Source organism: Cetorhinus maximus, chromosome 4 (assembly GCF_964194155.1).
Source record: "Cetorhinus maximus chromosome 4, sCetMax3.hap1.1, whole genome shotgun sequence".
In the NCBI taxonomy this organism is placed as follows: domain Eukaryota; kingdom Metazoa; phylum Chordata; class Chondrichthyes; order Lamniformes; family Cetorhinidae; genus Cetorhinus; species Cetorhinus maximus.
This window is the reverse complement of record NC_135882.1, coordinates 133,067,744-133,085,654: the sequence shown is the minus strand read 5'-3', so window position 1 is coordinate 133,085,654 and position 17,911 is coordinate 133,067,744. Positions and strand designations below refer to the sequence as shown.

The 17,911-nt window shown below is 44.7% G+C and overlaps 1 protein-coding gene and 1 long non-coding RNA gene across 5 annotated transcripts in view; one reads left to right on the top strand and one right to left on the bottom strand.

The window, feature by feature from the left end:
* The window catches only part of LOC144679908 (D-serine dehydratase), an 87,201-nt gene that overhangs the window by 56,574 nt on the left and 12,716 nt on the right, over nt 1-17,911 (bottom strand). For all 4 annotated transcript variants that reach the window (XM_078540868.1, XM_078540867.1, XM_078540865.1 and 1 more), the window contains exon 3: nt 6,015-6,295. In XM_078540868.1, the coding sequence (XP_078396994.1) occupies nt 6,015-6,295 (281 nt within the window). The remainder of the gene's footprint in view (nt 1-6,014; nt 6,296-17,911) is intronic.
* The window catches only part of LOC144679909 (uncharacterized), a 30,703-nt gene that overhangs the window by 778 nt on the left and 12,014 nt on the right, over nt 1-17,911 (top strand). The window lies entirely within an intron of this gene.

Sequence of the window (17,911 nt, the reverse complement as noted above, 5' to 3'; positions counted from 1 at the left end):
AGACTGGCACATTACATCTAACTAATCCTCGTCAGTAGCACAAGGCGACACAAAAGGATAATTTAAGACTGACGTCAGCCTTGTCTCAGTTGCAGAGGACATTTCCCTATGAGTCAGAAGGATGTGGCTCACAAGCTCCACTCCAGAAGCTTGAGCACAAATTCTAGATTATTGTTTTGCATGGTACTGAGGGATTGCTGCATTATCGTGGGGGCCATGCTTCAAATGAAATTTCAAACCAAAGTCCTGCCTGCCATAGAGAAGTTACAATACAACAAGAGGCCATTCAGCCCATCGTGTCTGCGCTGGCCAAAAAAAAAGAAAAAAGAAACTAGCTGCTCATTTTTAATCCCACTATCCAGCACCGGGTCCATAGCCTTGCAAGTTATAGCACTCCAGGTGGACGTAAAAGATCTCATGGCACTATTTTGAAGAAGAACAGGAGAGTTCTCCTTGCTGGCCTGGCCAATATTTAATCCCTCAGTCAACATCAATGAAAAATGCTTGTGGGATTTCCTGAGTTCACATTGGCAGCCATGTTTCCTGCATTACAATAGACTACACTTCAAAAGCACTTAATTGTCTTTAAAGCACTTTGAGATGTTCTGAGGTCATGAAAGTCAATGCAAGTCTTTCTTGTTTGGATATTGTTCAACCTCCCTTTCCTCCTTTAAGAACTTAAAACCATCTCATTGACTGGTATCTTGATCACTGTTCTAAATCCAACCTGCTTGGTGTCTTTTCTTTACCTCATCTCTGTGAAATGTCTCAGGACATTTTCTTTCCCTCTACGTTAATATGACTATGAATTATTGCTGTTGTACTAAATACTGATCAACACCTGGAATGAATGAATACCTGGCAGTATCATTTAAGAAAAAAGCTGAATGCTTTAATGATGGACAGGGAATTTCTTTCTGGACAGGCCTACTGGTCTTTCTCATCTGCATCTGTTTTCTGGGAACACTCCATTCCACAAAGAGGCAGAAATCCAGATTTTTGTTTGTGTCTGTTGGTTTGATAAAGCCGGAGAATATGCCACTTCCATAGGCTGCAGTGGCACCTAGTGGTTGTATCATGGGATTGCACTGGAAGCTGATCTAATTTAAGGTAAATTTTCAGGTCAAAAATTTGATGACAGCAAAATCCACACATCCTTCTGTCGTCAGCCCACATCAACACACCACCCCAACTCCACAAATATGTCCAGCAGCCAAATTTTGAATTAAAAAACAAAGAAATTGGCTTTTTACACAGAGCTTTATCCTCTTAGGAAATTTCCAAATGCTTCACATACATGAGTCACATTTTGAAATGCAAAGTACTAACTGTTGTTAGATAGGCATACGCAGCAGCCAATTTGTGTATTCCAGAAACAGAGCTGCTCAGTGCTTTTGGTGTTGTTGGTTGGAGCATAAACATTAGCTAGGGCTCTGAGAGAATCCCTTGCTCTTTGTATGCAGAGGAAGGCCCCTTTTGTTTAATGCCTCAGGAATACCACACTTCCTCAGTATTGGCACTAAAGTATCAGCCTAGCATCAGGTATATAGGGTGGGGCTTGAAAAAGAAAGATTTGCATTTATCTCACGCCTTTCATGACCACAGATCTCAAAGCACCTTACAGCCAATTAAGTACTTTTGAAGTGTAGATACTGTTGTAGGAAAGCACAATCTTCTGGTTCAGTGAGTGAGAGTGCTACTAACTGAGTCAAACTGGCTTTTAATGCAAACAGTGCTGGGCTATCACCATATGGTGTGTCCAATAGACCTAGACAGGCACACTAGAAAGGAAAAACAGGGAAACGAACACACACACACACACACACACACATTAATGGATAAAGTGAAAAGTTGTGGTCCCAACACTGACCCCTGCGGAACTCCACTATCACCGGCCGCCATCCTGAGAAGGACCCCCTTATTCCCACTCTCTGCCTCCTGCTAGACAGCCAATCTTCTATCCATGCTAGTACCTTGCCTCTAACACCATGGGCTCTTATCTTACTGAGCAGCCTCCTGTGCGGCACCTTGTCAAAGGCCTTCTGGAAGTCCAGGTAGATAACATCCATTGGCTCTCCTTTGTCTAACCTGCTCGTTACCTCCTCAAAGAATTCTAACAGATTTGTCAGGCATGACCTCCCCTTGATGAAGCCATGCTGACTTTGCCCAATTTTACCATGCACTTCCAAGGATTCTGAAATCTCATCCTTAATAATGGACTCTAAAATCTTACCAACGACCGAGGTCAGGCTAATCGGCCTGTAATTTCCCGTCTTTTGCCTCACTCACTTCTTAAACAGGGGGGTTACATTCGCAATTTTCCAGTCCTCTGGGACCCTCCCTGACTCCAGCGATTCCTGAAAGATCACCACTAACGCCTCCACTATCTCTTCAGCTATCTCCTTCAGAACTCTGGGGTGTAATCCATCTGGTCCAGGTGATTTATCCACCTTCAGACCTTTCAGTTTTCCTAGCACCTTCTCCTTGGTAATGGCCACCATACTCACCTCTGCCCCCCGACTCTCTTGAACTTTGGGGATGTCACTCCTGTCTTCCACTGTGAAGACTGACGCAAAGTTCCTCCGCCATTTCTTTGTTCCCCACTACTACTTCTCCAGCGTCATTTTCCAGCGGCCCAATGTCCACTTTTGCCTCTCTCTTACCCTTTATATATCTAAAAAAAACTCTTGCAATCTTCTTTTATATTACTGGCTAGTTTACCCTCATATTTAATCTTCTCCCTCCTTATTTCTTTTTTAGTTGTCCTCCTCGGAAGTGCAGTCACAGTTGTAATGTGGGAAACGCAGCAGCAAATTTCACACAGCAAGGTGCCATAAAAACAATAAAATACTGACCTCTTCTTCTTAGCTCCGATAGACTGCAGCTAAAGCAGCACCCATACTCAACTTCTCCTACTTTTTTTTGAAAAATTGTCTAGTTACAACCAAAACCCCACAGTCATCAAAGAATCAGAGTCCACAATGAAAATAAAGAGCAGCTGAGAATGTTGTCATTTTATAGGTCACATGGCCCTTTTCATCCACCCCACTGGGGAATCCTGCCTGGCTCCCCCAGTAACATTACTGACCTCTCTGAAACCCATCCAGAAACATTTAACATCACGTTGTGTCCTAATTGCATCATTGGACCCCAATCTGCATTCCATTCATAAACTTCCCACTTCTGCAGTGGGAGCCTCATCAATACCATGAATGGATAAAATTAAAATGACAATGACGGAAGATGCTGCTGGTTATGGGGGGAGTTTTAGTTAGGAGAAGACCCTTGGTCTTCACACCTATCCACAGTACTTGGTTTGCACAGATCTGATGGACAAAGAGAATTTAATGAGACAATTGAAAGAGCAGTGTCCTAACCAATAATCCTCCCTCAACTAGCACCACTGAAATCAGGTTAACTTCGGGCAGGTTATTACGCTCAGTGTACAAGTGCGCGCCTGACAAGCCTGAGCGTAAAATGATGCGCGATGTCGGCCATGCAGTCTCGGGATATTTCACTCGGCGGGCGCGTGCCAGAGTCGGCTGCGCGCCCGCCAATAATTAAAAGGCCTATTAAGGCCATTAACAATCGAATTAAATTCAAATTTACACTGCCCGTCCAACCTAATGGTTGGCAGGCAGGCGAGAAGGCCAAGCGGCCTTTACATTTTTTATGAAACCTCATCCACGAACAGGATGAGGTTTCCTAAAGCAAATAAATACTAAATAAAAACTTAATTTTTTAAATTAAAAACATGTTCCAGCTCATGTGACAGAGTCACAGCAGGGGACATGTTTTATAAATGTTTATTCTGTTCATGATTTTTCTTAAACAGGGCTTCAATCTCCCTGAGGCAGCTCCATGCCTCAGGGAGACTGAAGCGCTCTTTCTTGCGCATGCGCGAACTATGAGCTAGGCCCGGATCTCCCTCCTCCCCCCGCCCGCACAGGTAGCGATTGGCACCACACCACGATTTCATGCTGGCAGGCCAATTAAGGCCCGCCCAGCATGGATCGTGCATGGTCAGCTTCCCGACCATCTCCACCCGCCCCCGCTGAGCACCCCCGCCAAGGGCAAAATCCTGCCCTTAGTTATCTTACTACTGTCTATTGAATTTTGCTGCACAAAAACTGATTACTAAGCTTAACCAGATAACAAAGTAATTCCACATGTCTGAAGCACTTTGAGACATTTCCAGGATATGTGAAAAGGCATCAAATCCCATCCCCCCAGTGCTCTTACTCTCCATTGAAACATATCCCTCCAGTACAGTAGCTCACCAATCCAATCTCAACCCTCCAATACCCTAACTCTCCCATCAAAGCTCATCCCTCCAGTACAGTAAATCACCCATCAAAGTACAATACCTCAAATCCACCTAATACTCTAACTCATTCTTCAACACCAGTATCTCCACTCCCCTAACTTGCCAATTGAAGTCTAACCCTTCAGCAATCTAACTTTCCCATCAAAGCCCATCCCTCCGCTACCCTAACTCACCCTTTCTAAGCCCATCCATCTCCCATCAAAACTCACTACTTTAGCAAAAGAAAGAACTTGTGTTTTTCTGGAACAACATTTCAAAGCACTTCAAAGCCAATGGATAACCTTTTGAAGTGTTATTATTGTTTTAATGTAGGGAAATGCTGCAGCCAATTTATGTTTCTTCTGCCCCACAAACAACACGATAAAAATCTGATATTCGGTTTTAGTGATGTTGGCAGGGAGGTGGATGATGGTCAAGACAACTCCCCTACTCTTCTAATGCTGCCACGGAATCTTATATCCAGCTCAGAGGGTAGATGGAGCTTCAGTTTAATGTCTCATCTAAAAGAGCGCTACTCTTTCAGTACTGCAATGAAGTACAATCCTGAATTATGTACTCAAGTCTCTGGAGTGGGGTTGAACGCACTATCTTCTGATGTGGAGATTAGAGTACTACCAAGGAGCCAAGGCCATAATACCCTGTCCATCAAAACTTCATAGCTCTAGTGCCTTAATTCTCACATGAAACCCTACTGTCTAGTACCTGTCCCTCCCTTGGAATTCCATCCCTCTTACCCTGATTCTTTTGGAATCCCATCCCACATTACTCAACTCCAATGGAATTCTATCTTTCAAAAAAAAAGACCCCTGCTGATTTTTTCTTCTTTGAATAATGTGACATCTTCTGCAGAACAGGAGCTGCAGATTTACAAACTATAGAAAATTCCATTAGTAATAGTCTTCACTTCTCCACTGGAAATACCCCAAATATTACTCCAGTTCAGATCAACTCACTCAATGCAGACCAGAGACGTTAAACCTGGGATCTTTGCATCAATATGGCTCGGTAACTTGCCTATCATTCTACTGGTGTCAGCTGTGCCTTGGTGGCAGCACTCTCAAAAGTCAGCAAGTTGTGGATTCACTCTAGAGTCTTGAACATGTAAGCCAGGCTGGCACTCCAGTGCAGTACTGAGGGGGTGCTGCACTAGCGGAGTGGCGTCCTTCAGATGAGACGTTAAACCAAGGTCCTGTCTGTCTTTTCAACAACAACAATGACATGTATGTATATAACACCTTTATTGTAATAAAACATCCCAAGTTGCTTCACAGGAGCATTATAAAGTAAAATCTGGCACTAAGCCAGATAAGGAGATTTTTAGGGTAGCTGATCAAAAGTTTGGTCAAAGAGATAGGTTTTAAGGAGCATCTTATTATCGGAGGAAAGAGAGGTAGAGAGGCAGAGCAACTCAGGGAGGAAATTCCAGAGTTTAGGCCTTGGCACTTGAAAGCAATAGTGGATCAATTAAAATTGGTGCTCAGGAGATCAGAATTAGAAACATGCTACATGATTACTATCTCATGGTGGGACCTTGCTGTGTGCAAATTGGCTGCTGTGCTTTCCACATTAAAACAGTGACTACTGCTGCGAAGCACTTTGATTATAAGGTGCTATACAAATCCAATTTCTTTCTTTTCTTTCTGACTTAATTGTTTCCCAGTGCATGTAATATTCCAAGTTTGTTTACCTCTTCCATTGCTGCAGTCCACTTTCAGCCACACCAGCCACGACTTCCCGTCTTTCAGTTGTCTTTTTGTGAGCTCTGCCAGGGCCTCCTCACTGTCGATCAGCACATGGAACATCTCCAGGCATTCCGCCAGCTCAGCGCAGACATCCACTTTGTCGAAGGGAAGAGGATAGGCATACAGAATATCATCGAAACCGCGGTCAGCGTAGAAACGAGCTTCGGCCAGTGTGGAGACTACGATACACCTCCGAGAACCGCCTGTCATAATATCCGCACATTCCCTAAGATCAGGAAAGGAGAAACCACAAGCTCACTGTCGGGACTAATAAAGTATGGGTACATCCCGCAATCCCTTTATTCCTACTCTCTAACTTCCATTCCTCAATCACTCCTAACCTATGTCACAAGATTACCTACAATTCTATGCACTTTTGTTTTTGCTAATGATCTCTTCTGCAGAACCTTACCGAATGCCCTCTGGAAATCCATATACACAATGTCCATAGACACTGCTCTGTCCATTTTAGTGAACTCCTCAAAAAAATGCAACTAGTTTTTTCAGACATGACCCACGTTTTCTAAATCCATACTGACTCTATTTTATCACCTATTTTAACTCAGAGTGTACTGGGTATGGGTGGGGTGCAGGGCAGGACAGAAGTTCCCACGGTGAGTTCAGCCTGAGCCCTGCAGCCCGTTTAACTACAAGGCTCATTTAAATCTAGCCTGACGGCAGGAGCAGAAATTGGGCTGATAGCCCAAGGATGTCGGGACCAAAAGAATGATCACCAGCATGGAGTTAATGCTGGGGAGAAAGGGGGGAAATGTTGGTGCTGGAAAGGGGTAAACAAGGATACTAGGGCAGGGGGTGCACACATTCAAGGTCCAATTGAAGCATCCCAGCTTCTTCTGGCCCATGAGGAATCTGCAGAAAAGATCAATTTAAGTTCTTAGCTTGGCCTCTTCTGTCCTCCCCAGGTTCTGCTGCCAGCTTTGTGCACCCCTCCCACCCCCCCATACAGTCCCAATGGTTTTAAGTAAAAATCACATGTGTAACCAATGACAGCATCAGGATGCAAGGTTCACATTTTAATTAGAAGATATTCCTGTGACAGACAGCCTCATTGCTACCAGAGGTCCAAAGGTTAAAATAACGGGAACGCTGGAGTTATGCAACAGTTTCTGCTGGCCATCATTTCCTCCCCGCCCATTTCCACCATTCCACCATCCCAGAGAAGGTTCACTAGGTTGTTCCCGGGTATGGAGGGATTTCCTTATGAGGAGAGGTGGAGTAGGTTGGGCCTGTACTCATTGGAGTTTAGAAGAATAAGAGGAGACCTTATTGAAACATATAATATTCTTAGGGGGCTTGACAGAGAAGATGCTGGGAGGTTATTTCTCCTTGTGGGAGAGTCTAGGACCAGAGGGCATAATCTCAGAGTGAGGGGACGCCCATTTAAAACAGAGATGAGGAGGAATTTCTTCTCTCAGAGGGTAGTGAATCTGTGGAATTCTTTACTGCAGAAGGCTGTAGAGGCTGGGTCGTTATGTATATTCAAGGCTGAGATAGCCAGATTTTTAATCAGTCAGTGAATCAAGGGTTATGGGGAAAAGGCAGGAAAGTGGAGTTGAGGATTATCAGATCCGCCATGATCTCATTGAATGGCAGAGCAGACTTGGTGGGCCGAATGGCCAACTTCTGCCCCTATGTCTTATGGTCTTTTGGATGGGCTGAGTTAAAAACAGCTCATAAGAGATTCATTCTTCTGTACTACTTGATCTGTTCAGCTTCTCCCAGATGTTGTGAAAATGAAAAACCACCATTAGAACCATATTGTTTTTGCAACATGCTTTCATAATCTCCATAGTTATATATCCCTCAACCACGAAATAAATTACTACTATCAGAAGGATGGTAGATAATTTGTGCCAGAACCCTATATCCTTTCTTCTTTAACTCAATCCCAGTGTCTGCATGGCCTAATGACCCTTTACTGAAATCCCTTCTTTGGCTGTAATTGTGCCTTCTGTCAATATTCCACCTCTTTTCCCAGTTTCCCTATCCTTTTGAAAGATTCGAAAGCTTGGAATATTTAGTTCCAAATCATACCCTGCTTGTAGCCAGGTCTCTTTTCCAGTGACTAGATGAGCTGAAATTGTGTTTCTAGCTCAATGGTTTTATTTCTTAGGCTATGTACATTCCTGTACAGAACTTTTATTGGGGTAACTGTTTCCACCTGTTTATATGCCCTGATAGTGTATTTCTATCACACTTTTGGTTACAGTGCTATAAAGAAAATGGAATATCTTTCTTTTAAGTCACTCCCATTTTATGTTTAACAGATGTCTTATTATCATTCCCTATGACCTTATGTCCTCTTTATTCTTATCTTTGGTTTATTATTACTTCTACATGAACACTCCCCTTCCCTTTATTAGTTTATAGTAATTTTCACAGTCCTATTTAATCTTTCCCTTTTAGCCTGGTTCAGATTCAGCCCATGCCAGTGGTACAGCTTCTACATTTCACAGACCAATCTTTTAACCATGTATTTACTTTCTTGATCTGTTTGTCCCTAAGATAATTAGCAATTGCCCTTACTATCTAGGCCATTGCCCTTACCACCCTGCTGTATGGCTCAGAATCCTGGGCCTGCTATAGCAGCCACATCAAAGCTCTGGAACTCTTCCACCAAAGACACCTGGGGTCCATCATGAGAATTCCATAGCAGGACAAAAGCACAAATGAGGAACCTCATCGCGCCGGGCATAACAGTACGGAGATCCCCCCTCCAGAAAATTCAAATTAGATGGGCAGCCATGTCTCCTGCATGGATGACTATAGATTGTCCATGGGGAATTGTTTCAGGGCAAACAATATCAAGGTGGTCAGTACAAATCATACAAGGATACCCTAAAAAAGAGCCACACAAATGTCTGCATTGCAGACCACCTCTCTTGGGAAAACACAGCAGCTGACCGGCCCATGTGGAGGCAAGCAATGAAACTTGGTTCAGAATGTTTCGAGGACCATCTACGTCAAACTCGTAATATCCATTGTGCCCAGAGGAAGGACAGAGGTAGCGCAGCTACAGAACTTCCCCCAAGCACCAACAATGGCAACATGAACTGCCAGTGCTGTGAACGTCCACACCAATATCACATTGGACTCTTCAGTTGTGAGAGGACCCACAGAAGACAATTAAGTCACTTACAGCTCGGACATCCTCAAATAACAAGGAGTATTGCACCATTGTTGCAATTAGCATCTGTTATATGTCAGGTGGTAATTGCCGGGCTGACCAAATCCCAAAGGGGAACTGGGCCAAGCTATCACAACGATTTGCAATTTGTATTTTTATTACGAGAAGGTATACGTACTGAAGTCAAAAGTAAAGATTCCACTACCACTTTTGGAGATTTAAAATATTAAAGTAAAACATTTATTAACAAAAAGAAAGAAAACATAAACAGGCAAGATTACAGTTACACAGTTAAATTTAGTCTTACACCATTTCCCAAAAGATTTCTACTTAGCTAGTCTCACAAATATACACCCTTTTCCAGGTGTCATCAAGCTAACATTTTTTTCATAATATTTTTCTGGTTTATTGTGAAATAGGTTTATGGAGATAAGTATAGTTGGGTCTGTGTGTGATTTAATTACATTTTGTAGTCAAGCAAATTGCAAGCTTTAAATCATCGAAAGAAGCTAGGTGCTCGATATGTTAATAAGTAAACATGGATACTGGCTTAGCATGTAAGGTGTGAAGGGAATTAGCATTTTAGATAAATGAAGGGATATTTGGATTTCAAAGGGATTTTAGTCTGTTTACGACTAGCCAGATAAGCAAGGCTAAGGAATATGTTTATTTTTCCCAAAGGTTACTGGAAATAGTGGCAACATGAAAGATTTTATATTATGAGGAAGGTACAGTTTCAAAGACATATGCAACAATAGAATTTACATATTAAAAAGAGCAAAACATATATAAGGGAGGATGAAAGGTTATGTGTCAGAAGGCCATGTAAGATCTAACAGGACTGTATGAAATAGCCTGAATGAAGCCTCCAGCATTTGTACATAAGTCTGCTATCTAACGAAACTAAAGTTGAAGAAAAGCCATTTGGAATTCCATTGTCCAGGGTACTGTGTTAACTTGCTGAGTTTGTTTTAAATCTAAAATCTATTGTGGACTGTTACCTTAAAGGGAGTGTAACTGGAGGTCAGGTTAATTAGGAATTTTAGGAATTATTATAGTAGTAATTGTAATCTTATGTTTGCACTCAAAATCTTTTATTTTGTTAATAAATATTTTAATTTAATTTTTTAAAATCTCTAAAGGTCTTGGTGGACATATTACTTCTGAATTCAATACATGCATCTCGTAATAAATACAAATTGCAAAACTATTGTGATATCGCAACCAAGATTCCCTCGTGGATTTGGTCTGCCTGGCAGACATCACCTGCCACGTCATAATAAATTGGGGATCTTTGCAGGATATTTGAAATTCCTTGATTAGTTTGGAGTTGGTGAATCTTAAGGTTATGAGAATGAGAAGCACATTGAATTCAGGAGTTGGTGTGAGGGATTTTAAAGTGGTGAGACTGCAAAAATGGCTGTATCCATATTTAAAGTGCAGCCGCGCGCAGACCTCTCAGTGCTTCCAGCCCAGGGCTGCTGTACAGAAGACATGGTCCTGAAAGGCAAAAAGATTACAGCCCCTAGGTTCAATGACGTGTCCCTCAAGTGCCTTTTGGACGCTGTGGAGGCCCGCTGTGATGTCCTGTACCCACGATCTGTTCACAGGATAGGTAGCAGCATCACCAATCCGGCTTGGGAGGCAGCAGCAGCAGTGGTCAATGCCAACACCTTACAAAAGAGGACAGCCACCCAGTGCCGCAAGAGGATGCATGATCTCCTTCGTTCCACCAGGGTAAGTCCCCCTTCTCATCACTCTCAACTCACACACTCACAAACCCATCACATAGCCATAGGGCCCTCATTCACTGCCAGTTCAAGGGACATCACCATTCAATCTCTCACACACAACTTCATTGTCCTCATCCTGTCCGTGGGACCACTCGCCACCCATACATGCCAGGCACACTTATTGTCCGGCCTGCCAGGCCTCCTGCTTACATTCTCTCCATCTCTATTCATGCAGGACAAGCTGGCACAACAATAAGAGGGAGAGGTCACAGACTGGTGGAGGAATGCCTGAATTCAAGATCCTCATGGACTTTGAAAACAGAGCCATCCAGCTGGCCAGCGAGGACCTGGACTGTTCCTGTGCTAATGGTGAGGTTGGCAGTGCTCTACCAAATGGGGATTCAGCAGTCCAATATCCATCAGCCAACCATGCTGTGAGTGATGTGTCTTGTTTCACAGGCCACTACCATGCTTTTGCAGGCACATCTGGGAAACAGCCGACAGTCACAATCTAGGGCCTCCAATCAAGCCCCGAAGAAACCCCTGAAGAGGAATCTGAAGACACCCTTTTTGAAGTCCCGTCACAGCACTCACCCACACCGTCCACCATCGCAGAGACACACACCTCGGTGGGACCTAGCTTTAGAGTAGCCTCAGGATCACAATCTGGTGAACACATCGCACTTTCTGATCCACAGCAGGCGGGTGCAGGGACTTCCCAGGTCCCTGGCATTCGGAGGACTGCTGGAAGCCAGAATGTTGCTGAGTCCAAGTGAGATGAGGAGCCTCTGGACTCGGTCATGTCTCAGTTGCTGGAAATGCAAAGGCAAGCTCGGGAACATCAGAAAGGGATGTCTGCTGCACTCCTCAGGTTGCAAGGCATGATGGAGGAGTCCATCCGCCTTCAGGCTGAGACAGCACCGGCATGCCAACACACCAAGGTCAACACTGGTAGGATGGTGGCTGCCATGGACACCTTGGTCCAGGACGTCGCTCCTGTGCTGCTGTGTGGGCTGAACTCCATCGCTGACGCCATAGTTGGCCTCCAATAGTCTGTGCGCAGGAGGGGTGTGGGGCAGCTCAATCTCACTCCAGCTTCCCCTTCTCCTCAAGGAGTCAGCCAGGGGCCTTTGGGCACCCATAGGGAGGAGGATCCGCAGGAGCACACCGCGGTGCCATCCAGGTGACTCCAGGAGTGTCCAGCCCATCTGGATTCACTTTTTCTGGGACCCCAGCACCTCCAGCTCCACAGGTCAAGGAGGGTGCCACTGCTACACAGCAGGACCCTGAAAGCAGGCTAGGAACCCCAAGCTCTTGGCCCTCCAGAGGACACCCATATAGGTCATCACAGACAGGGCGTAGCAGTCAGCAAGCTGCCTCCACCTCCGCTGTGGATTTCAGGGGAGCACCAGGATGTAGCGGCAGGGTTAGGAGGATTAAGAAGATGTAGTTGCACAGCCTGGGCACGGGTGTTAATCACTTGTACTATTGTAAATAAACTCTCAACAATGTCTCCCTGCCTGTGGCTCCTTGTTCTGATGAGCAGTGTTCATGTTACTCAGATGTAAAACCTTTCTGCACAAGATAAAGGCAGGCATCTCAGTCCAGTGCCTCTTCCCTGTGCTTTGTGCAGCCTTCAGACCAAAGACACACCCTGGACGCATTACTGATGTCTGCACCTCGGCGGTGCTTGTCATTGCTGCCAGAATGTCGAGGGCAGGTGTCACAGAGTTCCAAAATTCTCTCTGTGCTCTCAGCACCTTTAAGATGGGGCTGGCCCCCACCTCTTCAGCATCTGTGACCAGTGATGCTGTGCTCCTGAAGAGGTCAGCTACTGAAGGCAGACAAAGAATCAGATGCTTTTAAAGTTTCATGGCTGCATCTACATGATATGACCCTGATCATGGAGCGCAAGCGAGTTGCCCTCAGCCAGACAGGAGTCAGACATTCTCGGAGGCAATGTGAAGATCTATAGAGTGTCCTTACTGCATGTCATCATCATCCTCCTGCAACTGAGCAACTATTAGGGCCTCCACTGCATCTCCATGACAAAAGCATTATCACAGAAGGTAGGTGCTCTGCCATAAGCCAGACTGGAGTCAAACGTTCATAGATGCAATGTGAGGATCTATGGTGTCTTCTCACTGCATGTTGTCATCGTCCTCCACAAATCTAGCAGCTGTGAGGACCTCCTGAGCGTACCTGCCTCATCTGGCCAGTGCGAGGGCTTCATTGTTGCCTTCGAGGACCTCCTCACCCTCATGCCCGTTGATGTCTTCCTCATTGGCAGAGACGTCTAGCTCCTCCATCTCCGCCTCAGCTAGCTCCTCTCTCCGTTGCCACGCCAGGTTGTAAATGGTGCAGCAGGCGACGTCGATGCGTGACACCCTCTGTGGATTGTATTGCAGGGCTCCACCAGACTAGTCCAGGCACTGGAACCTCATTTTCAACATCCCGATGGTTTGGTCCACCAAGTTGCGAATTGCAGCATTAATTCATTATACCTTCGCTTTGCTGCAGTCTGAGGCCGCTGCATGGATGTCATCAGCCACATCCTCTGTGGGTAGCCTTTGTCCCTGAGAAGTAATCCCTGTAGCCTGGAAGACATCAGGGATCTGTGACCGACTGAGAATGTAGGAGTCATGGACACTCCCTGGAAATTGTGCGCAGATCTACTGTATGCATTTGTGGTGGTCGCACACCAGCTGCACATTCAGCAAATGGAAGCCCTTGTGGTTGACAAAGTTGACCGCTTGTTGCAACGGAGATCTGAGTGCCGCATGAGTGCAGTCGATTGCATCTGTAGCTGTGGGAAACCCGTGTTCTGGGCAGAACCGATCGCTTTTAATTGCATCCTGTCGAAATGCGTAAAGTTGTGTGCCCTTGCAAAGATTGCATCTGTGATTTCATGAATGCATTTGTGGGTGGAGGCTTGTTATATCCCACAGAGGTCACCTGTGGAGCCCTGAAAGGAGTCACTGGCGGAAAAAATTTAGCGCCACGGTCACTTTCATGGCCACTGGCAGTGGATGCCCTCCGTGTCCCCGTGGCACCAAATCCTGCAGTAGCTGGCAGATGTGACTGACCAGTTCCCTAAACATGCACAGTTTTCAGCTACACTGGTTCTCGGTCATCTGCAAGAATGAAAAACGACATCTATAGACCCTGGGTGTCGCTAGGCACCGACAAGCGACAACTCGCTGTGGCTCTTTGGTAGCGTGTGCTGGAGTCCCAGCCACCCCTTCTTCCTGAGGGTGCTGCTCCTCCTTCTGCACTGCCAGGCACCTCTGTCACTCTCTCCTCCATCGTCTTCGCTCTCAGTACACCACAAGGCATACAGCTAGTTCACCAGGCTCCATGCTCCTGAAGTACTCCTCCTGCAGGGTGAAAGAGAGAGAGACGCATGAATTAGCTTGGGTGTTCTAAGAACCTCTCTTGATTAAGTCTGAAGGCCCCTTAATACATCCCGGAGATTGCTGGCCACCACTTGGATGGCCAGAGTTTAGTGCGCTACATGGCTGCCTGAAACCCCACCCACTTCCGCCCCACTCCACCTGACCAATTGGCGGCAGCTTCGTCCACTCTCCTCAACTGTAGGGCAGCCCTTGCCCCCACCCATCCCAAAGTGCCTCAACCTTGAAGTCCAACAGGTGACCCTTGGGAGTGCTGCGCAATGTTACTGTGCACTCATCCCCAAGTTCCCCTCAAAGTGCAGCCCACCAAGTGCAAGCCTTATATATGCTGCTGTGAAACATGTCGGCATGTGGGCGGACATTGGGTGGGATGATTCCAGCCGTCTGGCCTTATAATGACATGCAGTTGTAGTACAATGAAGTTCCCGAAGTCCAATGGTGGGAAATGTGGCCCGCCATCGACGGGCTGAGAGGACGATCGTAAATTGGTTTCATGACGACATGAAACTTATTTTTAGCCTTCTCGCCATATTGTCCGCTCATGCTGCTGAACATGCCCTATGCCAGCGGGCACGGAAAATTCCACCCACAGTCTTTGTGTTCCATCCGATTTCAGCAACATCACGATGGGTGAACTCCAGTTCCTGCAACTAGACTCTATGATGTCATTCTGATGCATGAATTCAATTTCTTTTTGCCTTGAGCTAATTTTAATCTATAAGGATATTGCCTTATTGAAACTGAATCCCCCACATCTACATCGTGTATAGCCAAATTTGTTTTTCCCAGCTTATTCCCACAAATAGCTTTGTGTGACTGCAATAGCATTTCCAAATCACTTTGACTCTTGACACTGGCAGGTAATTCAGTATCACATTTAAATTTTCAAGCACTCCCTCATTGTCCAATTTAATTAGAGGAAAGTCAATTTCAGATTCCTTCCTTTCTACCTCCTTTTCCTTATCTACCACTATTAATAACTCCTTTAGGTAATCTTCCCTGTCAAAGTACTTTTTAAGCATATGTACATGACACAGCCTCTGGTTCTTTTCTCTATCTGGGGTATTTATTAAATAATTTACTTCACTCAATCTCTTTTCAATCTGGTAAGGCCCACTAAACCTTGCCTTTAATGATTCGCCTGACACTGGCGACAAGACTAACACTTTTTCTTCAGCAACAAAACTATGAGTCTTGACCCTTGTTATGACCGATGCAGTTGGTAAAGCGGAGTTATTTATAATTCCCAGAGGGAAACTTTAAACAACTGTCATAACCTATAATTTTAAGTGTTATGTTTGAGATATGACTCTAAATTCAGGAATCAGACCACCAGTTCTCAAGGCTTTAAATTAAACTAATTGAAACATGTTATTAACTTACACAGGTTAAAATATATACATATGGTTACAAATTACTACTATCTTAACTTTTAACAAATTCCCAAACTAATCTCCATTAAGGCAACAGCAACCCATAGACTTAACCAAACACCAGGCAAAACATTTTCACCGTACGAATTCAAAATTAGGTTCTTTTCACTGTGGAGCCAGTTGGAGGCTTATAGCTGCCTTTTGATCTCACGTTGCCTCTGCTCTGCACACCCGAAAACTGCTGAAGTTATACCTACCACCACCGATTGAATTCAAATTCTCATTGTCTCACCAGCCTCTTTGAACTTCCTTCACCTTTTAACAATGAAACCCCTTTCATAGTACCAATTTTATTAGTAATGCAAACATATTGTTTGGTATCTGCTAGATAGGCATCAGTTTTCACCCCACTTCTTGATGCTCTATTCAAAAAATGCAAATGCACGCTATCTCTCTTCCATATCAAAACGAGTACCCATCAAAGCACCCAGACTAGCTAGCTTTAATCCAATTAAGACACTCTTGCAGACTAAACCTCTATTTTAAAAGAAAAATATTGTCCAAAATATTATATATATTAATAGCTTCATGACATCCTTATCTGGACTTGTTTTCATCACTTGCTATAATATCTTTAAATGTTCCTTAGCTACCTAACATGCTCTGTCCAATCTTTCTCTAAATTTTGTCACATAATCCAGGAGTAGCTTCTGAACTTTGACCCACTAGTTTTTCCTGAATCAACTTAAGTGGCCCCTTACTTCATGATCATTTTTTTTATTCGTTCATCGGATGTGGGCATCACTGGCTAGCATTTACTGCCCAGAGGGCAGTTAAGAGTAAACGACATTGCTGTAGGTCTGGAGTCACATGTAGGCCAGACCTAAAGGACATTAGTGAACAACAATAAACAATGGTTTCATTGTCAAATTTGACCATCTGCCAAGGTGAGATTTGAACCCAGGTCCCCAGAGCATTACCCTGGGTCTCTGGAATACCAGTCCAATGTCAATACCACTACGTCACTGCCTCCCCGCAGACTAATTCAAAAGGACTAAACCCTGTTGGTTCATTAGGGGCATCCCTAATAGCAAATAACAAGAATGGAATCTCTCGATCTTAGTCCTGTGGGTAGTCTTGACTATACGTTCTCATCATAGTCTTTAAAGTTTGATGCCATCTCTCTAAAGCACCTTGTGAAAGACTGAGAACTTAAACTGCTTTATTCCAGGCTGTTCATTATTTCCTTAAACAGCTGTGACATAAAATTCCAACCCTGATCGGACTGTATTTCCTTTGGTAACCCAAACCTTGTAAAGAATTTAGTCAGCTCCTCTACAGCCCTCTTTGCTGTAATATTTCATAAAGGTATCACTTCAAGAAATCTAGTGGACACATCCATGATTGTCAGCAAGTACTGATTTCCACTTTTGGCCTTAGGGACAGGCCTAAACATTCAATCAGGACCCTGGTAAATGGTTCCTCAAATGCTGGAATCGAAATTAAAGGTGCAGGTTTAATTATTGCTTGAGGTTTCCCTATCACCTGACATGTTTGACAAAATTTGACGACAGCTTTATGTAGTCCAAGCCAATAGAATTTTTTTTTACGGGATGTGGGCTTTGCTGGCTGGGCCAGCATTTATTGCCCATCCCGAGTTGCCCTAAAGAAGGTGCTGGTGAGTTGCTTTCTTAAACCACTGCAGTCCATGTGGTGTAGGTACACTCACAGTGCTGTTAGGAAGGGAGCTCCAGGATTTTGACCCAGCGACAGTGAAGGAACGGCGATATATTTCCAAGTCAGGATGGTGAGTGACTTGGAAGGGAACTTCCAGGTGCTGGTGTTCCCATGTGTCTGCTGCCCTTGTCCTTCTAGGTGGTAGCGGTCGTGTGTTTGGAAGGTGCTGTCTAAGGGGCCTTGGTGAATTCCTGCAGTGCATCTTGTAGATGGTACACACTGCTGCTACTGTGCGTCGGAGGTGGAGAGAGTGAATGTTTGTGGATGTGTTGCCCATCAAGTGGACTGCTTTGTCCTGGATGGTGACAAGCTTCTTCAGTGTTGTAGGAGCTGCACTCGTCCAGGCAAGTTGGGAGTATTCCATCACATTCCTGACTTATGCCTTGCAGATGGTGGACAGGCTTTGGGGACTCAGGAGGTGAGTTACTCGTCGCACAA